Source organism: Numida meleagris, chromosome 1 (assembly GCF_002078875.1).
Source record: "Numida meleagris isolate 19003 breed g44 Domestic line chromosome 1, NumMel1.0, whole genome shotgun sequence".
Classification (NCBI taxonomy): Eukaryota; Metazoa; Chordata; class Aves; order Galliformes; family Numididae; genus Numida; species Numida meleagris.
In genome coordinates this window covers 135,387,277-135,413,141 of record NC_034409.1, presented here as the reverse complement: position 1 = coordinate 135,413,141, position 25,865 = coordinate 135,387,277, and the positions used below count along the sequence as shown (strand labels likewise).

General features: G+C 46.0%; 2 protein-coding genes across 3 annotated transcripts; both read left to right on the top strand.

Annotated features, from left to right (window-relative positions):
• On the top strand, positions 22 to 10,631 carry LOC110407377 (coagulation factor VII-like). Of its 2 annotated transcripts, XM_021415044.1 has the most exons (8): positions 22 to 868; positions 3,677 to 3,837; positions 4,424 to 4,448; positions 4,542 to 4,655; positions 5,117 to 5,257; positions 7,974 to 8,080; positions 8,556 to 8,676; positions 8,845 to 10,631. In XM_021415044.1, the coding sequence occupies exons 1-8, from the start codon at positions 799 to 801 to the stop codon at positions 9,381 to 9,383; spliced, it is 1,278 nt and encodes a 425-aa protein (XP_021270719.1). In that variant the 5' UTR covers positions 22 to 798; the 3' UTR covers positions 9,384 to 10,631. The 2 variants fall into 2 exon arrangements, with proteins under 2 accessions (XP_021270719.1, XP_021270711.1); XM_021415036.1 differs by lacking the exon at positions 22 to 868 and having other exon boundaries at positions 1,414 to 3,837.
• F10 (coagulation factor X) lies at positions 12,059 to 24,417 on the top strand. The gene is made up of 8 exons (XM_021415024.1): positions 12,059 to 12,264; positions 14,400 to 14,560; positions 16,004 to 16,028; positions 18,640 to 18,753; positions 19,639 to 19,779; positions 20,574 to 20,827; positions 22,110 to 22,227; positions 23,010 to 24,417. Exons 1-8 carry the CDS (start codon positions 12,195 to 12,197, stop codon positions 23,552 to 23,554), a joined length of 1,428 nt encoding a protein of 475 aa, XP_021270699.1. The 5' UTR covers positions 12,059 to 12,194; the 3' UTR covers positions 23,555 to 24,417.

Here is a 25,865-nt window from a genome sequence, read left to right as displayed (position 1 = left end):
AGGGATGCGGCCTTCCCCCTTGGGGAAGCGGGTTTCAGAGCGGGGTGCCCGCTGTGCACACCACCGCCAAACAACGGGAGCATGTGTGCAGAGCAGCCAGCGGCCCAGCTCCCAGCTGTGAAGAGCCCAGCTGAGCTTGGCAGAGAAGAAGCAGAACAGTCCCTTCCCTGCATACACTGAGGGGAGGGCAGCTGGGCAAACAAGCTCTTTACCTCGCCGCTATCTCGAGTCAACATTTACCTAAGCTTGTTGTTAGCTCTCTGCTCTGATGCCACTAATTGATTTCCATTAAATCAGAGGGTTGCTTATTTCCCAGGTAGAACATTACTTGCAGATCAGCCCCCTCAAAGCCCTATCATTGCTCACAAAATGGGATGTGGATTGGCTCTGAGCTGGTACGACTTGCCAGGCAACACAGCTAGAGAAAACCAGTGTAGGGTTCCTTTTGCTGGTTAATTAGTGTCAGAAGTTCAGGGCTTCCAATGGTGACTGGGAAATGGGAAAAGCTGGCTGTCAGCAATTGTTGGTCCCATGGAGCACTGGGAGGCTGTACCTGGCTCTCTGTGAGGCGGCTGTGAGGCCTGGCCTCTCTAAAGGCTATTGCACAGCCTTTGCACAACAGCAGTTCCTCACACGGGCAGGCTGCAGGCTGTGCCTCGCGCTTCACCCCGATCATTGCGGTTCCCATGACTCGCCGGCCCCTCCTCTGGCTCCCAGCGTTGGAGGCTGAGCCCTTTGGCCCAACAGTCCACACTGAAGTGTCAATACGCCGCCAGGACACCAGTTTGTGGGATCAGCATGGTTTCCGGGCAATGCGTGGCTTTGCTGCTCTGCTTCCCGCTCCTGGTTCCTCCTTCCCTGGAAGCAGGTATGTCACAGGGTACAGCTGCAGTTAGCTCACCGGCAGCAGAGCTCTCCACTGTTGCACAAAGAAATCTTTGTCCTGTGAGTTATTCTAAGGCTCCTGCTTGCTCTTGGTGATGGCAGCCGCGTGCTTGTTCTGCCAGCTGAGGGAAACCCCTTTCCGCGCTCCTGCGTGCCTCTTGCACCCAGGTCAGCTGCCCACAGGGGAAGCACCTGAAGCTGCTGTGATTTCTACTGAGCTGTGGGACTTTGCGAAGCAGAGAACTGATAGCCTGCCACTGAGCTGACAAGAAATGAGAGGGGAAGGGCGCTGTACTTCTGAAGCAGCAAGCGGAAGTGAGGTGGCAGCTCTGTGGTAGCTTTGGTGTGCGTCCGAAAATCAGCATCTAGATGAATACAGCAGAACCAGTGCTTTGTGGTTCTCAGATAGCCAATGGCCAGGTCTCTTAAATTGTGGTGAACATGGCTGGAAGGAATACATCGAAGTCTAAAATGTTCCAATGTAAATCAGTGGAGGACGCAGAAATGGAAGTGGGTGGGTGCTGCTATCCATGCACCTTGCATGTTGCCCTGTTGGGGTCTGCATGGAGGCTGATACGTATGCAATGTATCTGCAGTGCAAAGTTAAGTATAAACCCTTAAAGAAAGCCATACTAAATGCACGCAGCCTGACTTGATCTCAGCAGAACAACCCAGCTAACATTCCTATGATGGACAAATGTTTATGAACATCCTGTGATAAATGAGATGCATGCCACACAATACTTTAACCCTTCAGATAACTTTGAAATACATTGAAAATGACCACCGCTTTGCTTGTCATTCAGCAAACACCCTCCCAGCAGGCAGGAGGCAGCTCCCCTTCTTTGGGGGGTCCTGCAGTGCAGAACGTCCTGGGGATCAGGCAGGGCATAGACATTGTCCTGAATCCCCAAATCTACCCACAGCTGGAGGGGAAATAGTTACAAGCACTGAAACTGTAAGTTATTGTCACTAAGCTCCAGGATTCTCTGCTGACGTGGAGGGAAAAAAACAATGCAAAATAAACTATTTCAGGACTTACACTGTGTATTATTACATGGAGCAAAAGTACATTGCAGAGTTCTTGTTCATTATCCCGTGATGTGATGTATCCTGGCACTGAGGTCAGCATGGTGACAGTGCCATCAGCACAAGTCTATGAGCTGGGAGCAGACGCAGCTCTAGGAATTGAGTTCTGCTGACATCTGCTGTTGAGCATTTGTCCCCAGTGATGTCTCAAAGGACAGCAGAGCCACACAGGGAGAAGGTCCCCGTGACTGCAGTCTGTGGGGCTGGCTGCAGCAGGGAGCCAAGCACAGGCTCCAGCAGGCGATGCAGAGGACACTGTCCAGTCCTCCTGCATACCTCAGTGTAGATGTTTTACAGAAGGAAATAGAGAAAGCTATATTAAAGCAGTAGTTCTGTAATTGTGGCCAAGCAGTGGCAAGGAAATCCCATCTGCAGGTCCAAAGGGTACAAGAGGAGTACCCCATGGGTCAGCACTGGCTCCAGTCCCGTTTAACACCTTCATTAATGATCTGGACAACGGGGTAGAGTGCACCCTCAGTAAATTTGCAGATGGCACAAAACTGAGAGGAGTGGCTGATTCACCGTAGGGTCATGCTGACATTCAGAGGAACCTCGATAGGCTGGAGAGGTGGGCTGACAGGAACCAAATGAGGAACAACCCCAGGCACCCAGCTGGAAAGCAGCTCTGCAGAAAAGGACCCAGGAGTCCTGGCGGACGCCATGATGAACATGAGTCAGCAGCACGCCCTACTCAGCATTGGTGAGGCCACAGCTGGAGCGCTGGGCTCAGTTCTGGCACCTCAGTACAAGAGAGACCTGGATATACTGGAGAGTGTCCAACAAAGGGCCATGAGAATGATTTGGAACTGAAGCATCTCTCCTACCAGGAGAGGCTGAGAGATCTCGGACTGCTCAGCCTGGAGAAGAGGTGGCCCGGGGGGATCTCATCAATATCCATACATAGGCAAAGGGAGGGTGCACAGATTACACAGTCAGGCTTTTTTCAATGGTGCCCAGTGCCAGGACAAGAAGCCATGGGCACAGCCTGTAACACAGAGGATCCCTCAGAACAGCAGGAGCACTTCTGTGCTGTGTGGGGGATGGAGCACTGCATAGGCTGCCCAGAGGCTGTAGGGTCTCCTCCTTGGGGATCTCCAGCAGCCGCCTGGCCATGGCCATGGGCACCCTGCTCTGGGTGGCCCTGCTGGAGAGGGAGTGGGCCAGAGGGACACAGAGGGCCCTGCCAGCCTCAGCCAGTCTGTGGTTCTGTGCAACTGTGAAAGATTTTGAGATAAAACCATTGAGGAACAGAGCACTGGGGACTCAGGGCTGACTGACTGACCCATCACCAAGTGGCTTACCATAGCGAGTATAGGAAAGTTGAGTGTTGCCATGTACATCAATCAGTACTAGACAAATCTAGATAAATGCTTTTCAGCTGCTAGAATTTGAAGAAACTTCATGATGCATGTAGAGACCTACTCTATAATGTGTGTTGATGCTTTAGGAATCACTGACATACAATACTGTGATACTACGGCCTTTTCTCATCAGCTTTGGGCTCTGTGGGATCCAAGTGTTGTCACTTGACATGCCAGGAAGCACACCAGAGGAAGGAGGCTCTGAAGGGCTATGTGCATTTTCCCAGCTTCTCATAAACAGCTCAGGAAGCAGAAAAGCTTTCAGAGGAAATCCTCTCCCCTGCCCTTTCTTTCTGGAGTGCACAGACATATGAACAACTTAACATGCCACTGTTTTACAGTCTTTTTAAGGAAGGAAGAGGCAAACAGCATTTTTCAAAGGCACCGAAGAGCCAATAGCTTCTTTGAAGAGCTAAAGCTGGGGTCACTAGAGCGAGAATGCATGGAAGAAAAGTGTTCATTTGAGGAAGCAAGAGAGATCTACCGTGATGATGAGAGGACAGTAAGTAACACAGGGCTGGGCAGGTGGATTCTCCACTGTTCAAGGGTGTGCCTTGACTCTTCAAATCATGAGAGAAAAAAAAAAGCGCCATGTGGGGGGCAGTGGGAAAGTGGATTCTCTCTAAGCTGTCTCAGGCTGCCCAGAGAGGTAGGTTGTGGAGTCTCCTTCTCTGGAGATACGCAAGACCAACCTGGACACTTTCCTGCTCAACCTACTGCAGAGAACACGGTTCAGCAGTGAGATTGGACTAGATGATTTCCAGAGGCCCCTTCCAACGTCCCAGGGCTGAAAATTCCTTCAATCATTGCATTGTGCAGTGTTTGTTTCAGTTCATCTCACTTCCCATATTTGCAGGTTATTGATGGATAGCCTATCAGTGTGTATTACACTGTGCCCTTCTCTGCTGGCATGAAAATAACGTAGAATGAGGAAAATAATGTACAATATTTTATGGATGTCCCCTTTCATTGATCATAACAGCAAAAGTAGCAATACTGTGGCTGTCTGCAAGCCATCCTATGCTACAGGGGCCACAGGGCTTCATCTGAGCAACTTCTTTAATTAATCTCTCACCTTTTTCTTCCAGAAAGAGTTCTGGCACATCTATTCCGGTAGGAGCACTCCATGCTTCCTTGCAGCTGTGGCAATGCTCCTGCTGCCAACACTCCTCACGTGACCCAGGCTGACGCTGCCTGTTTTTGCAGACCCCAACCAGTGTGACTCCAACCCCTGTCAGAACGGAGGGAGCTGCGATGACCAGTTTCAGGATTACGTCTGCCGCTGTCCCCTGGAGTATGAGGGCAAAAGCTGTGAAACAGGTCAGCACTGGCATGGCTTAACAAAATTAAACCACCATTCCTAACCCAAATGCAAGGCACTGAGATGGACAGGAACAATCAGTACTGATGGCTCTAACCAGCACTGCTCAGCACCAATGTAATTCTCATCCTACAATGATTTTGGACCAGCTGTGAGAAAAGGAGAATAGTTTTTTCCTATCCAAGCACTGAAGTTGCTTTGGTTTAGAAGCATGATTCAGTGAGTGAATGAGAGCCAAGCTACACATGCATCCTAAGCATGGCTCTTCCTTCCTTGTCCCTGGAGTTCCTCCTGCAGAGCTTTGCCAAGCAGCAGCAGCTTTTGATGCACTTGCTGCACATAAACCACTGAAACCTGCCTGGCTGCCTTGCTTCCCTGTCAACATTTCAAGCTGTAATTTGCTCGTGTTAAGCACCAAAATCCACCTTCAGAAACCTTAATGCTCTTTCTCTGCCTTTAGCTGTGGCCGAAAACCTGAAGTGCATTTACGACAACGGCGGCTGTGAGCAGTACTGTGCTGATGAGCAGTCTGAAAAACGAGTGTGCTTCTGTGCAGAGGGCTACACTTTAGCGAGCGATGGCGTGTCCTGCACTCCCCAAGGTAGGATGCTGAGCACTCCATGCTAAGTCTGAGTCACCCCTGCAAGAGAACCTTTCAACACCTACACCTTAGGAGGTGCAAGGCGTCATGCACAGGTGCCAGCTTCCCACTTCTTCTTCTAAGGCAGTGCCTAAACAGTAGTTTGGGACTTCTGCTGATGCACCCCAAAAAAACACTGTGGAAAGCGTATACTGAGCCATCCTGAAAGCATTGGTGGGATCTGCTGAGCTCCACCTGAGGCAGCTGAATTAGGTCTGCAGCAGGTTGTGCAGTGCCCCACTGGAAGGGGTTCAGTGCATGGAGACTGTGTTCCAGGACATCTTCTCAAGTGTGGCCCTCAATAGACAGAGGCCCCTTTGGACCCCACCTTCTTGTCCCCAAAAGTCCTCTCCTGTGACACATGGGGCATCTGACTTCCAACATCCCAACTCCTGAGGCCAAGTCCCTGTCTCTTGTCTGGGAAGCACTCACCACCCATCCCATGGTCAAGAACTGGGCAGTGGAGGCACAACCCATGAACAGGTGGGATAAAGAGCAGAGCAGCAGTGCCCAGGGATTGGGGTCAGGCTGAGGGGTCTCAGGTGAGCAGAGGGGCATTGGGCCTCACAGGTCCATTTCCTTTTGTTCTAGCTCACACTTAATGTGAGTGCATGTGATTATTTTGGGGGCACTGTTGATTTCCCATTGATCTCCAATCCATGTGAATTCGTGACTATAGATTTTACAACCATATTTATTTCAGCACAGGAGTCAAGAGAGGAAGAAGCCTATTAAAATCAAAGAAAATTCAGAAAATCCATTCTTTCTTTTTTTTCCTGTTTAGTAGAGCCGATACACTTGGTGTTGCTCTAGGCAGTAAAGTTACATATTTCTCTCACTCATCCAACAAGGTAAATGCTAAATGCGACTCTATTAGCACAAGTTCATTGTTTTCCCAGTACCTAAGCTGGCACCTAACTCTGTTGCAGGTGCCTCCTTCAATTACTTCCTTAGAGGGGAAAAGGAGGCCCCCAGGGCTGCACACACAATGGACAGAGCTGCAGGGAGCACGTGCTCACGGCTAAGGAAGCAGTTCTGAGGGCAGTGCCCCCATATGCATGCTGCAATGGAGCACTCATGCGGAGAACTGATAATGACAACACAGCTCTCAACAACAGCAATTTCATTAAAAAAAAAACACTGGTAATGTGCTTATCCCTTATTAGCAGATTCTGCAACACCACGTGATGGGGAAGCTGCTTTTCTGAAAAGCTGAGAGCAAAGAATTTGATACACCCCATAGGCCTTAAAGTGCATCTTTGCCTTCATAAAGAGAGGAAGATGCACTTGTTGTTGCTGCCTTCTTGGAGCCAAAATACCGATATTGCTGACTGTGTGCTGCGAGGGTGCAAAACTCGTGAGGCCTCACCTGCAGCACTGCATCCAGGGCTGAGACCCCCAGCACAGGAGGGATGTGGAGCTGTTGAAGCAGGTCCAGAAGAGGCCACGAGGATGATCAGAGAGCCGGAGCACCTCTCCTATAAGGAAAGACTGAGGGAACTGGGCTTACTCAGCTTGCAGAAGTGAAGGCTCTAGGGAGACCTCATTGCAGCCTTCCAGTACTTAACGGGAGATTATGAACAGGGAGGGACCAACTTTTTCCATGGGCAGACAGTGATCGGACAAGGGGGAGTGGCTTTAAACTAAACGAGGGGAAAATTAGGTCAGATGTTAGGCGGGAATTCTTTACTCAGAGGGCAGTGAGGCGCTGGCACAGGTTGCCCAGAGAAGCTGTGGTGCCCCATCCCTCCAGGCACTCAAGGCCAGGTTGGATGGGGTGCTGGGCAGCCTGAGTTAGGGCTGAGGGGGATTTGAGGTCCCTTCCAACCCAAACTATTCTGTGATTCTCTGAAAACTGAGCATCTTCCTGTCATCTCCTACCAGGTGCTTGGTCCCCTTCCAGCACCCAGACTCATGGTGCCCTGCACCACGGAGGGCATGGCTTTGTGCCACCTCTGGTCTGGTGTTTCACTACAAGAGCTGGTCCTGCTGCTCCATGCTGTGCCTGAATCCGTAACAGCCTAACGCTTTCTTTGCATCAGTTGAATTAATTGGCAGGTTCAGGCTGCTACGAAATCATGGAGAAGCTGGATTCAACTCAGACCTGCTGCTCCCAAAATGATAAAGTGAGAGCACTTCTCATCACAGTGTTACTGCAGAACAACTGCTGGATGTGAGGGATGGTGTGTTCAGTTACAGCACAGCTGGCACCCCAAGATTTGAGCAACAGACTCTTTGCTTCTGTGTGTGAAGAATGTACAGAAAACACCATGGCTTCTTTGGCACTGTGGCTCAGAAGCAGGTTTGGTCCTCAAGACTCAATTACTGCCAATCTTCACATGTATGCTCACACTACAGAAGGACCTCTGACTGATATGTGCAGTTTGGAAGAATTAAAAATGACCTGAACAGAAGCAAACTTAGAGACATAGCAGAAGACATGGTGGTGGTATATCAATATGTCAGTGTGAAACCATATCGAGCTGTTTGCAGACAAAAAGAGTATCTGCTTGCTGAGCTGTTTTGGGTTACTTCCAAGAGCCTATGTTCCCACACTATGAACCTGATTTTCTGCTAACAAAACTCCACTGAAGATGTTTTATAGGAATCAGTCTGAGACACTTTGCTGTGAATTCAGTGCAATGAAATCACACTTGTTACTCTTTTTTTTTTTCAGTGAAATACCCTTGTGGAAAAATACCAGTGTTGGCAAAAAAGAATGCGACTGCTGAGGGGAGAATAGTAGGTGGCATCACCTGTCCTCCAGGTGAATGTCCATGGCAAGTGAGTCTTCCACAAATATTTATTGTTGTCATTGTTTTTCTTGTGAAGCCATTATCTTATATTCAGTATTTTAAATGCGTTATGTTAAAATGCTTCAAAAGTGCCAGGTTTGGGCAAACAAATTCCCTCTCCATCCATACCCAGCAGTTCCACCTGTTTCAAGCACGCATGTCAGCCTTGTTCTGAATGCCTGCTTTCCTATGAGTGGAGTGGTAATACACCCTCCTCTGTCTCCTGACCCCCTCGACCTTAAGCATACTGCCAAGAATTTTACCTAGGGATATACTCTTGGCCATAACACACAGGATCTGTGCTAAAAAATGGATAAAATATTGATAGGAAAACTCCACCCTCCTAAATTCTCCACACAATCAGAATCGTATTCTCAAACACAGTTGCATACAATGATAGAAAGGAGCAATATAAAACTGGACTCAACTGAGATTCGGGTCAAAAACTTGCTTTCTGTTGGCAGGCCCTTATAATACAGGATCAGAAAGGGAAGTGTGGTGGTAGTCTGCTCTCGCCAGAGTGGGTAGTGACTGCAGCTCATTGCCTGGACTACGCTCATTCCAAACAGTTCCGAGTGAGGCTGGGTATGTATCTCCCTTCCCCATGTTATCCAGCTGTGGTTGTCTTAATTTCTCCTTCTGACAAACCAGAGTGAAAAACAAAAAGTGCCAGACTAGAAATCTCCTACATCCACAAACTCCCGAGGAATCCAGTTTCTGGCCGACATGACCTGCAGTCATTATCTCTTCCAGGTGAATACTCAATAAAAGTTAATGAGAAAACTGAGCAAGAAAGTGGAGTCAGCGAGATCATCAGACATGAAAAATACACTCCTGGACAAGTCAATCATGACATTGCCCTCCTGAGGCTGGAAACACCCATGAACCTCACTGATTTCGTGGTGCCGATATGTTTGCCTGAAAAACGGTTTGCAGCGTACGAGCTGTCCTCCATTAAGTTCTCAACGGTGAGTGGATGGGGACGGTTGCTAGATGGAGGGGCTACTTCTGCCTTTCTGATGCGAGTTGATTTGCCACGTGTAAAGACACAAGAATGTGAAAAGCAGGCCAATTTAAACATCACGGAGAATATGTTCTGTGCTGGAGACCTGACCGGCAAAAAAGACTCCTGCAAGGGAGACAGTGGTGGACCTCACGCTACGAAGTACAAGAACACCTGGTTTCTGACTGGGATTGTCAGCTGGGGAAAGGGTTGTGCTGTTGAAGGCAGCTATGGGGTTTACACAAGGGTTTCCAAATACATCGACTGGTTGAAGAGGCACATGGCCTGACAACAGTGAACCAGAGCATTTCCATTCCTTCATCCCTCTGTGTCATTTTCCTACTGAAGCATTCCTCCATTAACTTAGATATGTGGTAAATGTGACGTTATTCACAATTTTAAATGAGCCTAATGCCTGCCTGAATACATAAAATAACTTTGATATTGTTGTAAATTCGAATGTCCTGTCAAAAGGCCACAGAAAGGCCCTATCAAACCAGACTCAGAGTCCCTTTCATTCTTCACCCATTTTCTGGTAACAGAAAAGCTCGGTGCTGAGAAACACTGTCAGTAATGCATTGAGTACACTGTGATCCTTCCTTGTACTTGTATCGTGGCTGCTGGTAATCAATGATGCACAGACTTCCTGAGCAAGCAGTTGCACGAGTCTGAATGGTCATGAATGAACCCATTTGCCAGATATGTGTGCAATCTCTTTCAAACACATTTACACTCTGGGCTTTCACAATTTCCTGTGCTGATAGGTCCTGCAATATAATGAAGCAACAGCAGGAGAAAGAGAAATGGCGTTTCTTCTAGCTTATGGTGAAGGAACTTTCTCTTTCAGTCCCAGCAGGTGGATCTGAGAGGGAGGAATTGTAGAGCATCCTCAGGACAAGAAAGCCGGGAGAAAGGTTAATTCCACATTTACGGGTCCACTATGAAAACTTGATTTTAGACTTCTTGCACTAAATATTACTGCAGTAAGGCTATTAACAATACACTTATGACTGATGAAGAATACCACAGATTTAATCCTATATTTGCCTTTCCGTAAAACTTACAATTTGGATTCGTTCAAATCATGCTGAATATCAATTTAATCACAAAGGCGTATCAGCAAGTAGGATACTTACTGTTGACTGTGGTCTACTACTGGGAGAGAACGCTGGCATTACACGGTACATGTGATACCAAACATCCCATAATCTGCATTACTGACATAGAGGAATGGGGGGTTACTCTTTTAAAAACTGAAATGGGAAAAGCTGCAGATTACAGAGACCTGGGAAACAAGGTCTTACAGTATGAAAGCACACCTCACAGGTTCTGGTTATACCTAAAGAAATAACAAGATATAACAAGACTAGACCCATCGTGGGTGAGAGAAAATAAAAAAGGAAAGCATTTACGCCAGCAGAAGCAGCATGCAAAACAAATAATTAAAAAAAAAAAAAAAAAAACAGGAAAATTTCCAGGGAGAAAGGTGACTGGGGGCAGCAGCCAGCAAATGAAGTCTCATTTTCACCAAGAGGCACCCGGCATTGCAAAATCATCCCTGCAGGCCCCTGAAGCTGAAATAGCTGTTGATTTTACAGGCTCCACTGGGTGACTTCTCTTCTGTAAATATTGATACTTATGAACAAGTCATCCTGTAGGAAAAGGGCAAAATACAGACAAAACATCCAACCAGTATTAATGGCTGCGTGGCATGACTTTTTCACAACAAAGCCAGGAGTTACGCATATTTTTTAACAGAACAGCTTGTGCAAACAATGATAGAATCGTAGAATCATTAAGGTTGGAAAGACCTCTAAGGTCATCGAGTGCAACCCCAACCTACGCCCACCATGCCCCTCAGTGCCACATCCACATGGTTCTTTAACATCTCCAGGGATGGTGATTCCACCCCTTCCCTGGGCAGCCTTTGTCAGTGCCTCACCACTCCTTCTGAGAAGTTGTTTTTTCTAATATCCAACCGGAACCTCCCCTGGTGCAACTTGAGGTCATTACCTCTCATCCTATCACTGTTACCTGGGAGAAGAGCCACCTCACCGCAACCTCCCTTCAGGTAGTCGTAGAGAGCGATAAGGCCTCCCCTGAGCCTCCTCTTCTTCAGACTGAACAATCCCAGCTCCTTCAGCCACTCCCCATAAGGCCTGTGCTCCAGACCCTTCACAGCTTTGTTGCTGTTCTCTGGACATGCTCCAGGGCCTCAGTGTCTTTCCTGTAGCAAGGGACCCAGAACTGAACACAGAACTTCAGGTGCGGCCTCACCAGTGCAGAGTACAGGGGGATGATCACCTCCCTGCTCCTGCTGGCTGTGCTATTTCTGATGTAAGCCAGGATCCCACCGGCCTTCTTGGCCACCTGGGCACACTGCTGGCTCACATTCATCGCGATGTGAACTAACAACCCCAGGTCCGTTTCCTCTACACAGTCTTCCAGCCGCTCTGTCCCAAGCCTGTAGCAATACCTGGGGTTGCTGCGACCAGAGTGCAGGACCCAGTACTGGGTCTTGTTAAAGCTTGTACAACTGATGGAGGACAGGCTCTGGCAGCAGGGAGACCTCACTGGGCACAGCACTGGGAAACCCCCAAAAATAGGGAGACAGAGGCCAGTTTTGGGTGGGGGATCTCTGTGCCACCACAGGCCACGGGGCCATAGTGTGGCAAAGTCAACATAGCCAGCATTGAGCAGTGTGCTGTGAAGTGCAGAGGCGGTGGGTGGCAGGGAGTGGGGCTGCCATGGGGCGCCCCTCAGCATCGCACTAAGCCCCACACCTGCCAGAGCTGGAGTGGGTGAGGCCAGCCTCGGCCAGCACTTGCTCAATAAGCTCACGATTCGTTCCCAACCTCCTTCTGGGAAAAAAAAAAAAAAAGTAATTAAAAAAGTTAGCTTCCAAAAAAAAAAAAAAAAAAAAAGAGGAGACATAATCGGGCCACCCCCCGGCTGAGAAATCCCACAGCGGCTTTCCCCCTTCTAGGGCGCTTCCGCTATTTCTGGGCAGGGTGAAGCAACGCCGCCGCAGTCCCTGCCCGCCCGGGGGTGAGCGCTCCGATCCCGTCCCGTCCCGTCGCGGTGCCCATCCCGCGCTACCATGGCCGGCCGCCTGCTGCTCCTGCTGCTCTGCGCGGCGCTGCCGGACGAGCTCCGGGCTGAAGGAGGCGGTAAGGGGAGGCTCTGGGGGGCGCCCGGGCCGAGGAGGGGATAAACTCCTCACAGTTTTTAGGGGGCTGCCGTGGAAACGCCCGCGTTGGAAAGCGCCTTCCCGCACCCGGGCGGTGCATGAGGGGAGCGGGGGCTGCGGGCCCCGGGAGCGGGCATCCCGGGTGGTCACTCCCGAGAGGGGGCAGCTTGCGTCCTGCTGGAGGGCAGAGCTGCGCTTCGGGGCGGGGAGCGGCCGGGGGGCACCTGGGGTGCTGCAAGATGGCCGCTGGGCTTCAGCCCCGGTGGTCCCCCCTTCAGAACGGGGCTGCCGTCGCTGGGAGGACAGCTGCCTTCCAAGCGCAGCGAGCTCTCGTTCTTGGGCTCTGCCGGCTGCCCCTAGCCGCGGGCTGGGGCGCCGGGGTGAGCGCGTCCTGCCTCTGTTTGTGCTGCAAGGGTCAACATCAAAGTTCAGAGCAGAAAGCCACGCCAGGTGGCTTCTTTGAAGGCTTTGACTATTCCTTCAGTGAGTCAGTCAGCCAGCAGCTGGAGTGTCCTACTTGAGCTGACCAGCACCCAGTGCTCCTTCGTGTTTTGGAAGAAGGCAGGATGGCAGGAAGCTTGGGAAGGAGAGCGACCGGTCTGAGAACGCTTATCGGCTAGTTCAAGTTTATGAAAACATCCTCGTGCAGCAATGATGTGAGGCAAAGGAGTACAGTGGCAGTGACCCCACCGCCTGCATCCTGTCACTGTCCTCTAGCTGCAGAGAGGGACTTAAGGACAAATGAGGCAGTGGGTGAATGAACTGACTGTTACTGAGCTAGAAGTTACAAGCGTTGCTGTAGCCCTCCTGCACAGAGCCCTCTCAAAGTGAGTGGAACGCCACAGTATACGTAGGTTCTGTGCTACTGCTCAGTATGAACAGCACTAGCAGAATTTGGCTCCCTGTTATCAAAGGGTATGATTACTGATCAGCTAATTCACATATTGCTGCACTGAGCTGCGTAAGGTAAATGCAAGCTGCCCACTGAACCCATTGGCTTTCTAGTCCTGTCTGCAGCACAGCCTTCCACACTCCAGTCTGTGATTGGAAAGTACTTTTTCCTCTTTAGAGTTCAGGTTTTTAGAACATATTTAAATACTAGCGTTCAGGATCCACAACCTTTCCTGAAACATATACCTTTTACAAAGTAATTGGCAATCTACTTACTATGGTGTTGCTTCTGTGGTTCCTGTCAGGTAAAGTGTGCAGGAGTTAAAGCAGAGTAACATGATGGCTCGTGCAGCCAAATGGCTGAGCTGAGTTTAATGTCTCTGATCCTTCCATTAAATCATTAGCTACCTGCATCTTGAATTTCGAGGCAGCAGGTCTCGTGCTCTGTGACAGCAAGCTTTTAAAAAGTAAAACAACCCAGCGACTTGAACTCAAGCTGTACTTTCTTTAGGTGCTAAAGCTGACATTCATTTGGCTCTGCTCTTTATTAAATCTTTGAATATAGCTTGGCTCTACTTGCAAACTTAGCAGTAAGGCAATAACACTGGGAAATACAGTTAGGATGTATTGTTAAGCGGGATGAAAGTCCCAAGGGCAGCACACTGGGGTTTGGGGTGGTGCAGGGCAGTAGATCTCACTTATGGGCTGTTTCTTTTTGAAAGCGGGACTGTGAAACAGCTGTTCCCATCTGCTAGTAGAACCCTGTGCTGGCAAATTACTGCATCTTCAGTTTGTGTGGTGTTTGGTTTCTGAACCATACGTCCACAGAGCAGTCAGTGGTGTTGCCTGGTTGTCTGCTTTAAAACCGAATCAGGGACTGCAGCCTCCCTCACCTTCACCGTAGCAGAGAAAGTCATTCTGTTCAAGGCTGGAGTCTAGAAGAGGAGCAACAGGAATAAAAACCCTCAGTGGAAACCTGCATGTTTTATCTTCAAGACTAACAACAGGGCAGAATTTTGTATGCCTCTGGTTTGTTTTGGAGCCACTAATTCTCACTGAGATCCTTACATCCTATCTGTGTGAGGGCTGACATAACCGGTGATGTTGCCTGTGGGTAGTGTGATGAGAAGGTCTGATTTGTTTTTCTTTCTTCACTTATTTCTGATGAGTTGTTACCACCACCAAATGTTACCCAGTAATTGTACCATTCTCTCTATTGCCTAGTGTTCATCAAGAAAGAAAGTGCCGACAAATTCTTGGAAAGAACAAAACGTGCCAACTCTTTTTTGGAAGAAATTAAGCAAGGCAATATTGAAAGAGAATGCAATGAGGAGCGCTGCTCAAAAGAAGAGGCAAGAGAAGCCTTTGAAGACCAGGAGAAAACTGTAAGGATGAACTAATATGAAACATAGGCCTACATATTTCATGTTTACAAAATAGTATTGATGTATAGTGGGCCCATACTTGCAAGTGTTGTCGATCACTTACCACAAAGAACAGATAGTGGTTTTGACTGTGGTTGGAATTGCTAAGGCATAAACATACAAAAACAATCATCATTTATCTCTTGCAAGGTCACCCCAAGTTAAAGACTCCATTCTTTTACCTGTCCTGATCTGCTTAATTGCCATCATGAGGCATTTGACCTTTAAATAATTTGATATTCCCTATGTTAGAACTGTTTTCTCTTGTGGCATAGCTGAGCAGCATGACTGCATTGAAGAGTTCTTAGATGGAGAGCCCATGGGAAGGTTGAGATGGGAAATACTGAAGTGGAACTTCATGTGAATATTTTTCCATATTTATCTCAAGAAGTTTTACTGGGCTTATATCATTTTGTGGCTGTCTTCCCAACATTCGAATTGACAGAACGTGTACTGAGGACAGTTCTTTATGTTAAATTTCCCACATGGAATGTGATTTGTGTGTGTGACTCTTGTGTCACCTTACCTACCCTGGAGGGTGCTTGACTTCAGCTGGAAGTGCAGACAGTGCCCAAGCTAAAGGGAGACCTACAGAGATGGGGAAAGTATGGGAACAAGGGTCAGTAGAAGAAGTAATATATGAAAACTGAGGTGACTTAGTGGTGGAGGGGAACTGGGAACATCGGCTGATGTAGAGCAGCCCTGAAACTGGAGTCAAGGCCAGATTCATTTAACTGTAGTGTTACTTGCTGGCCAGAATGTTTTTGGAGTGGCCCTGAGGTGAACTGGGTGGAGATTCATGGGTGCATCACCAGGGCACTTCAAAGCATAAGGGTTGAACCATAGCAGAACCAGCACAGCCTGTTCTACCCAGTGACCAGACCTAGCTGGAAGGGACTGTCTTGGACAGACAGTGTACCTGGAGTCCTCAGTGAGAGGGACGGAAGAACAGAAGTCAGACAACATATTTTTAAACCTCAGGATTTCTGAGGTCTTGCTCCATGGGGGTGCAGAGGAAGAAGGCTGAAAATTTGACATTGCAGGAGGGTAAGGAAGTTCAGTCAAAACCAAGAGCAAGATATGGTTATGCAAGAAATGAAGAGGCTTATGCTGATTAAGAAATCTGTAAGGAGGTTTAGGTATTTTTGAAAAGTGTGTGAGACGTGTTTCTCTAGAGATGGGTGCTATAGATGGTTTTTACCAAATGGTTTTAATTAATTAAACGGCAATATCAGACCGCAAGACACTATTTGCCTGTAAATTAAATTTTTGTTTGAACAGTCGTTAGCTGCAAGTATCCTCTGTATGAAAGCTCTGAAATTTTTCTGAAGAACTGAATTCAGTAATTCTCATCTAACTCTTTTTGTTTTCTTTTGTTTTCCCTTGCTCCACACCAACTTGTAGGAGGAATTCTGGAATATCTATGTAGGTAAGAAAGAGTATGCATTTGTTTAGAAAATTAAGCTTCCTTTTTGCAAGGTTAAAAAGGATGCACCTCTTACATAACCATTTCCTGCTGCCTCGTTTATTTTTTTCACTGTTTCCCCTGAAAGAGAAATCTGATTGATTTACAGCCTTGCTGTTGCTTGAAGCCAGTCACTTCATTTGATGGCAAGATTCAGCAGCCTCCAGTTCCTGGGATGATCCTTGTCCTCTCAAAAAAGAATACCAGCCCTTTGCATGCAAAGTATAGTGAGAAGCAGAAGCTGGGCATGTGGCTCTGCCCATTCGTCATCCTGCAGAGAGTCAGCCCAGGATGGGGCAGTTTGAGTTGCAAAGAGTCATAGGTGGGGGTGGCACTTCATTGCATCAGGCAACGCAGTGTATCAATCTGTACTGCACGGTCACTTATCAGTTGCATGCCTTTGTCCATACCACAGTGTTGCTGATTCCTGTAAGACAGAGATTTGGTGAGAAGTGTTTTCTGCAGAGCTGTTTGGCATTCAAGGATGACATACCAGCGGGTTAGCGGATACTGCCTGTCAGTCTTTTCTGGTTTTGTTTTTCTGAAGGTTTGACTTGTACTTATTAGGGTTCTATTGTTCATAATAATCTCACAGGGACATATTTTTAATGTAGTATTGTTTGGTAATATGTTCTCCTGAAGTATGTGTCTAGCCTTCGTGTTAGGAAGAGTACCTCAAAAATGTTGACCAGAGGTTGCTCAGCTTTGTCTTCTAAGTCTGAAGAAAATTGAAGACAGTTGCCACAAAGAAGATGCAGACTTTCACAATCCTCTAAGGGGAGGAAGAATTCTGCATCCTACAGGGTGAAATTGCAAACAAAGCCTGCGTCAGTGCTGCAGTGAACAGGAGTGGAAAATTTCAAACCATTTTCTCATGAGAATACAGGCAGTGGAACATCGGTGCCAGTGCTCACAGCGGAAATGCCAATTTCATACATCCTAAACCACAGTCCATGAATGCTTTCTTGGTGTTTAGAAGTTCTGAAAACCACAGCTGCCCTCAGCCAAGTTAGAACAATTCATCCTCATTTCTTTTTTTAGTAGGGGATTCTGCAATGTTTTTGTGCAATATTGATATAAAACTCAGTCCCCCACCAGCGACTGCAGTACAGGGAAGATTAAGAAATTGTGGTTTCTATGAGTAGGATGCTGTTTAGCTGAGTCCACTACAGAATGGAGCCCTCCAGTACAGCAGAGGGGGCAAAAACCAGGAGCTGTGCTGCTGGCCTCCATTGTGCCTTTCTTTTGGTAAATGATGGTCTTGCCTTTCCTCTATGGAGGATGGACATCAGTCTTCAACACCTCTGTGGTGGACCACATGGACGCAGCATTTGGAATGCTGGTGTTTGTGGCCACATTCAGGTACAGAAGGGATGTAGAGTTGTGGGGCAGCACACAACGCCCCACAGGCATTCTGTGTGGCAGATGCAGCTTCAGCAGATGAGGTCACTGGCCAGGGGCGTCAAGCAGATGGCATGCTGGATCCTTAGGATAAGCAATATCCTGAATCTTCTCTCTTCTGTGGGCACTGCTGTTCTTTCAGCTGCCTCAAGTGGAGCAGAACAGGTGGTAACATTCAGAAATATGTGTGCATCTAAGGCAGTGAATTAGCAAGCGTCAGTTCTCCAGATATCTTCCTTTTCTTATCATGCTGTCCATTAGGGCCTGGCAGGTACATGTGATGCAGGAGTGCATTTGTTACTGCAGATTGCTGCATGGGAGGGACCATGGTAGCAAGCATCAGTGCAGGAGTGAGATGCCTTCATGGGGGTAGGAGAAAGGGCTGCTCTGTGGCACATGTCTCCAAATGCAGCACAGCCTCACTTCCCTTCTTGTGACTGTATTATTTGTGAGCTACGTGTGACTGGGGTCAAGTCAGGCAGTTGTGCTCATGTCATGGAAGGGAAGAGAGACATAGAACTCTGTTTCAATTATGGAGATCCCAGATTAAATACAGGGAGAGTGAGCTAAGAGCTAATCCTTTGACATCGACACTCATACCTCAATGGATACAATGAGACATTTTTGGTACCACAAGCAGCACGAAACAGGAATTTGGCCTGCATACATGGATTTAGAAGAGCTTTTAAAGTGTTTTATTTTGTTTATCTTTGATTCATATGATGGTTGCTTTAAAAGAGCAACACTGTGGGCAAAACACATGCACGTGGGACGAGATGACCTTTAAATAACTAATAGTTGAGTTGTCATTATTATGTGGAAATTGCAGGGAAATGCTTTAGACAGTAGTTGCAACATGGAAATATCCAGTCTGCTTTTACAGTCTTCACCGTAAGTAATGTACACTTTGACAAGCAAGTATTAATTTGTCTTCTTAGGAAAAAAGCTGTAAGTACACACTGTCAAACAGTAGCCACAAAAAACAGATTGCAAAACTGAGGATCTATATATGAATCGTGCTTATTTGGAATGATTGCAGGTGCTCTGGAATGTGGCCACTCACAAGACGTATGTCTTAAAAAGAATGATTCCTTGTCAAAACTAACCGCCCTTCAGAGTTCACTGAAAATGTCTTTTCTCTTATAACATTTTGGTTTTTGGTTTGTTGTCGTAGATGGTGACCAGTGCAGCTCAAATCCTTGTCACTATGGTGGACATTGTAAAGATGGACTTGGTTCCTACACTTGCTCCTGTTTGGATGGTTATCAAGGCAAGAACTGTGAATTTGGTAGGTTTCTCCTTCAGAGAATTGTGGCAGTGAATATGCCAGGTTGCTGAACTGTAGGGACTCTTGGAAGAATGCATAGGATAGGTGGCAGTCAACAATGAGTGGGAAGCCAGTGTCAGAAACTGAAAGCTGGATGGTGATACTGAGTGCTCCAAAGTTGCACTTGCTCCAAAGAAAGTGCTCTTAATTATCACAGTGCCTCCTTACGTGAGCTTAAATCCCCAGAGAGTGACAATAAATCTAAGAACCACAGGATTCTTGTAACTGATATCAAAGAGCCTGGACTCCAAGCTCAGGTGTACAGCCCTGCTCAGCTCACAGCACTGAAGAACCAAAGAAGGCAGATCTCAGAAGACAATGCAGAGACTTTTAAGCCTTGCAAGGAATAATCTTTTTTTTTTCTTATAAATCTTTCCTGAGTCTCACATCTGTGGCATGCAGCTACTTTTAGTGATGTTGCTGGAGTGTGAATTGGTTGCCCAGAAGTAAGAGTGGAGAGTGTGGAAATGAAGTTCAAAAACGGATCTGAGGGGAGTGGTGAGGAGATGAGTTTTTTAAGGCAGGAGGGAGGAATCATGTGAGGGTTTGCCAACAATTGCATTTGTGTGTTAGTGTTTTATTAATTCCTCCACTCTTTCTGCTTTTGAAGCACACCGTGACACAGCCACTGTCTGTACTTGGGTTTCACAAGTATGTTTCATGCAGTGTATGTGTTTCCTTTGTAAGGCATAAGCTAATGTTATCCACTCGTGCTGTTACTAAAACGGGCTTCAGGTCTTTTACAGGGGGATTTACTTATGCTCTTTAAAGAGTGCAGCTTAATTTAGTGAATTTCAAGATCTTTTGTGAAGTCAGTGTTTATTTTCCAAACTTATTTCTTTGTAGTCATACCGAAGTACTGCAAAATAAACAATGGTGACTGTGAGCAGTTCTGCAGCATCAAAAAAAGTGCGCAGAAAGATGTTATGTGTTCCTGTACAAGTGGGTATGAGCTGGCAGAAGATGGCAAACAGTGTGTTTCAAAAGGTAGGAAGCCGCATGGTAAACTAATAGCAATGGTGGCAAGGCTTGTTTCGCAGCTAAAGAATATCTTTTGAACCATATTCTTCTACATGGGATAGGTTTAAGACTGAGGCCAACTGGTTTGTATTTTCAAATCCTTCCATGCGTGAGGTGATGTGATGAACTTCTCAGAATAAAGCTCTCACAGAATGACCTGAGGAAATAAAGTGCTGTTGACAGGAGAAAATAGTAGTTGTATCTTGTAGTTGTAGAGAAAATTGTAGTTGTATCTTACATTCTATATAAAATAGCCACTTGCAAAAACTTCTTTTGGTTTCAGTTAGTGAAATCGAATAGTAACTGATGACATTAAATGACTAAGATTGATGCTATTTTCATTGTATTCCAGCAAACCAGGGGGGGAGAGGGATGTGAGTCAACTGTATGATCCTGACACTGGTTTTTATATCCTTTACAGCCTGAGCCGTATCTCTAACACAGTACACTGAGTTTTCTAGTTAAGATGATTGTAGTAAGAGCTAAGACAAGCATATAGCAATGAAAATAATTGACAATAACTTCAAATACTTCGAAAACACTGTCCAGAGACTGAACCTATGGACATGTTTTAGGACAAGCAAATGACTTTCATCTGTCAAACCATCTGTTCTTCATCCTTTGTTGCATCTGCCAGGGTTTTGTTAGTCTTGAAAACAGCGGTATTAACAGATTTATTGTGAGGTAATGTTGTCAAGGAGTCTTCTCTTGCATGGGTGTTTCAGTCCTTTTCTCTAATTGTAGCATTCTTGTCTTTACAGTAAAGTACCCATGTGGAAAAGTTTTTGTGAAAAGAAGTAAAAGATCGGTCATTTTACCCAGTGATAGTAGTACCAATGTAACTAGTGATCAAGATATCCCCTCCACAAATGGATCAAGTCTGGAGAAGGACTTCTTTACTACCACAGAAAGCCCAACCCCGCCTCCTCGCAACAGATCGAGTAGCAAAGTTCCATATGTCGATACCAGGATAGTAGGTGGGGATGAGTGTCGTCTTGGTGAATGCCCATGGCAGGTAAATCTGGTGCATGTGTTTTTGAGGGAAACTGTGTAATTGTTCATTTAATCAGTTTGCGTTCTGCCGTGTGCTCTTTGTAGCTGGAGTTGGCTGAGTTACATGAACTCAGGCACTTGTGTGTGCTCTTCTGCAAACTGCAGCCTTAGAATTGCAAAATGAAAGGTTTTGTGGCATTTTAGGTGGTGCTGCTTTTAACTGGTCACCAGAGAGGGCTTTTGAGATGTGCTGGTCCAACAGTGTTGTCTTTGCAGGTTGTGTTCCAGTTCTGTGCATAAGCTGTGGTGTTCTGGCAGAGCTGACCTGCTTCTGCCTTTCTTTGTTATCTTTCTTTGCCTTTCTTTGCTCAACCTTTCTAAGGAGTGATAACTTATCTTCTCTATTTCTCTGAGTGAAATGTATCATGGAGTGCTTTTCCAAATTGATCTGCTCACTCACTGGGACCCCTAGCATAATAGTCCAATTCTGCATGGGAATAGTGTTGTGTAGATCTGACACAGGTAAGAGGAGGTGCCTAGGGTAATGGGAGCACAAAGCTTAAACACTTTTAGCAGGTTGCTGATCTAATGGCTTGGACAGCACTACCTAAGCTTTACTGAATCAACCTTTAGTTGCAGAAGTCAATATTGTACGGTAAATTTGTGCATGTGCTGTAGAGGCTGTTTACAAAGCCAGAGCCACTGCTTATCAGGGAGTTATGCTTGCTTCTTCTTAGTATGGCTTGAGTACTACAAGTGTACAACCACATTCTCTAAGCTTTTGTCCTGCAGCTTTCCATCCCTGTTCCCCAAGACAGCAGTCCTTTTAAGTAGTATACTTGACAGCATGTCAGAGAAAGCATGCATTTGCTTTCATAACTAACTTTTCCTCTTGAGATCAGACCAGCCAAAATCTGTTCCTGTGTTCAGGACACTAGAAGGGTTGAATAGGAATAGAACTTGGGCAGAAATTCTACAGGACAGTTACTCTAGGCCCTTGCTCCTTGCTTAGTCAGCCAGTGTCTTGTTCCTAGAGGATACCACTAAAATGAGGCACTATGAAGTGAGGAAGCTGAACCTCTGTATCACAGGAAGACAGCTGAGACTCTGTAACAGTACATGCCGATGATCTGTAGCATATGCACATGTGTATGCAGTACTAGGAGCAATCTGCAGAGCACTGCATACATGTTGCTGTAATATGCATGTATGCAGTGTGCAGAGAAAACTATCACCTGTTTATAGCTCATTGAAATTAAGCTGCTCTTTTAAATTTTGCATTTACCATTTCTTTTCTCTCATAGGCCGTTCTGATAAATGAGAAAGACGAGGAGTTTTGTGGTGGAACTATTTTGAATGAAGATTTCATCCTCACTGCTGCTCATTGCATAAACCAATCCAAAGAGATCAAAGTTGTTGTTGGTAAGGCGCTGTGTGTTTTCTTCCTTTAATGTTTGAGGATGTGTTGCAGACTGATTCTCTGTCCCCTAATACCCATGTTCGTTGCTTTGGTGGTGGTATGCTTTCTACTGTTTCCAATTACTGCAGAAATCCTTTTTTGTAATCACTGGGGCAGCTGAAGTAGAAGGTGATAATGGTGGTAACTTCTTCTTTGCCAGCTAGTTGGAAGGGATCAAGAACAAATGTTTTAGAAGTGTTGGCGAGTGCTGTGCTCGACAGAGTAGAGCTTCTCTAGAAAGCCCATAATTTTTCCTTGCAAGTCTGAAGCATGCCAACTTTTTTCTGCAGGAACACTGAGGAAAGCTGTGACACACAGACTAGAGGAAAAGGAAACTCTTATCTCACAGTAGCTCACTGCTCCACTTCTCAGAAATGATACTAGGTCAACACAACTTTGTATTTGCTCTCTTTTAGTTTTGATCCAGAGCAGTTTCTCTTTCTCAGTATAGGCCAGGTTTGAGCTGCTGTGAAAACTTCCACCAAATTTGCATTAATTTAGCTCAATGTATTTATGCTGAATTAAATAAAGTGGTACAGAAATTTCCATACACAAAACCTTGGAGCTGAAACTGCATCCAGGTGGGGCAAATAAATATTGCAGTCCATTCTTTCAGTTTATTTGTACAATATGAAGCCTTAGGGAAAGTGGTAGCAATGGGAGTACTAGTGTCCTCCTTTATCAAGGCTGGTCTTAATTTCTACATTCCTATCGTATTAATGATCCTTTCAATTATCTTGTACAGGTGAAGTGGATAGAGAAAAGGAAGAACATTCTGAAACAATGCATACTGCAGAAAAAATATTTGTTCACTCGAAGTACATCGCCGAGACTTACGATAATGACATAGCCCTGATAAAGCTGAAGGAACCTATACAGTTTTCTGAGTATGTTGTCCCAGCATGCCTCCCACAAGCAGACTTTGCTAATGAAGTGCTGATGAACCAAAAGTCTGGGATGGTTAGCGGCTTCGGGCGTGAATTTGAAGCTGGACGACTTTCCAAAAAACTGAAAGTGCTTCAAGTCCCCTATGTTGATAGGAGCACTTGCAAGCAGTCCACTAACTTCGCGATAACAGAGAACATGTTCTGTGCTGGTTATGAAACAGAGCAAAAAGATGCTTGTCAAGGAGACAGTGGAGGCCCTCATGTAACCAGATATAAGGATACTTACTTTGTTACTGGAATTGTTAGCTGGGGAGAAGGATGTGCAAGGAAGGGCAAATATGGTATCTATACCAAACTGTCCAGGTTCTTACGTTGGGTAAGGACGGTCATGAGACAAAAGTAGTAGTGGTGTGGCTCTCAATCCTCCCGTTAGGAAAAAAAGGTGCAGTTTCTATAATGGAAATGTCACAGAATCACAGAATTGTAGGGGCTGGAAGGGACCTCTAGAGATCATCTACTCCAACCCCCTTGCCAAAGCAGGCTCCCTAGACCAGGTTTTATTCTATTTTATTATTTTTTTAGCCGTATCTGCTAAACTTGTTTTGAAAGCTGGTTTCCTGAAGTTATGGTGCTGCTTCTTTTTTTTTCTTTCTTTTTTTTCTTGACTTTAAGCGTGTATATGCAGTCTGCTGGTGTTGTTTTGAGTTTGTACAATAAGGGGCTTTCACCAAACAAAATTCCTGCTCATTGGTGTCTTCTGGTTGCTTGTTTGGTTATTTTTATATTGTCATTTGGTTCCTGCCTGTTTGCCCAAGTGATTCCACCAGTGGGTCCTGGACATAATAATGGAAGTGGGAAGGCCGGGACTTCAGTCAGTCCGCCTACTGCAGCCCACTGGCTCAGTAGGGAGTTTTTTTTTTTTGTAGAGCTTTTTAGCTTCTACCTGTGGATGTCTATAGAAGTTAAAGGGAGCAGGGAAGCTTCCTTGGCCAAAGCTGAGACACAAATAAGCATTCAGTTGCTAAATAACCACATTCCACAAAACTTCCCACTTCCCACAGCAACTAAATGAAGTGTTGTATTGCTTTATATGGTTGTACTTCACTCTAGTTTAATTTGAGCACTTATCTTCTGCTCCTTCAAAAAAAAAAAATCTATATGTTCAATGTTTCCTGTATCATATTCTGGATTGTGCATGGCTGAGGATCGGTGAGGTCCTTCTGTGTGTAGTAAGATGTATTATCAGTGTACATTCTTCATTTGAAATAAAGCATTATTTCTTTTTTGTTCTTCTTTTATTCCTTCTGGTCAGCATACACATATGTGAAGACAAAGTCTCATTTGAAAGTGAAGAGTGCATGTCTCCAAACTAACGTGTGACACATTTCCCCTGCCTTATGATGGCAGTGGCTCAACACTCATGGTTATTGTATGTGGAGCACTGTTCCTGCATACATTCTTCTTCAGACCTTCTCAGCTGCAGTTTTAGTCACAGAAATCATGGAATAATTTGCAGTAGATGGGATGGATGAAAGCTATCTTGTCCAACCCCATACTTAAAGTAGGGCTAACATCAAAGAGAAATCAGGTGATGATCTGATCAGATCAGAATGATCTGGTCAAGTTTTGAAAACTTTTATGGCAAAGTCACTACCCCTCTGGGCAATGTGTTCCTGTGTTTTAGCATGCTCATGGCTAAAAATTTGTCATATCCACTTGGAATTTTCCTTGTTGAAAGATCTAAATGCAGCTCTCCATAGCTTAACAAACCCAACTTCGTCAAGCTTTTTATTGTGCACTATCATATCTAGTTTCCTACCTATCCTGATGGATTTTCCAAGGCTCCTCTGATCTATGATGTTCCTATGCTGTCTGAAGTATGCCGAACTTTGCCAAACACCTGCCACTTAGGGTTTGAGTGGATACTGGCTAGTTTTGCATAGCAGGTGCTGTGAGGAAAACAGGTTGAAAAACTAGAAAGACAGCTCTGCTCAGCACCAAGGTATTGCTGCAGTCAGCAGAAAATGTAGACAGGAAGAACTGCAGGTCATTTACCCCAGATTGATGATCTCCACCTGTATAAAATCACAGTGGGGTTATTTAAATGTTTGTTCAGCAATGTTGTTAGTTCCATGAATTTTTCAGTCCACTGTACCTTTTAACCCTTTGTCCCACGTTCACCCCATATGCCATCAGAGTGAAACATCCCTTTTCAGAGGGAAGTGCTCAGGCACAGGTGCTACCCAAATCCTATACATGTACTTGTGCTAAGGGCATCGTTCTGCATCAGTGAAGCCTGAAGTGACACTTGGACTGGACTACGTATGTAAAGTGTTGGGATGGCTGAGGAGAGGACCTCTCTCTGGTAAGGGTGGCAGTTGCTGAGTTTTGCCAGCTGGTGCATACATATGCATGTTTGTCAACCTTTGAGAGCAGGCACAGAGCTGGTTTAACAGATGACCATGCAAGAGAGAGATGAAAACCCGACTGTGCTTAGAGAAGAAGTGTCATTATTCTGTAGTGTACAAGAGACTGTCCTTGGGCTTTGCAATCTGTTTGTCTTTTACCAAGCTTTTATCCTGTATCATGGTGCCTACAGTGTGCAAAGGTTTCATATTCCTTCCTTATTCTGTAACACTGTCTCTGCAACAGTGCTGAGACAACATGAGTGAAATGTCTGCTTGCATCTTTCCCTTGCCAACGACATTTTACTT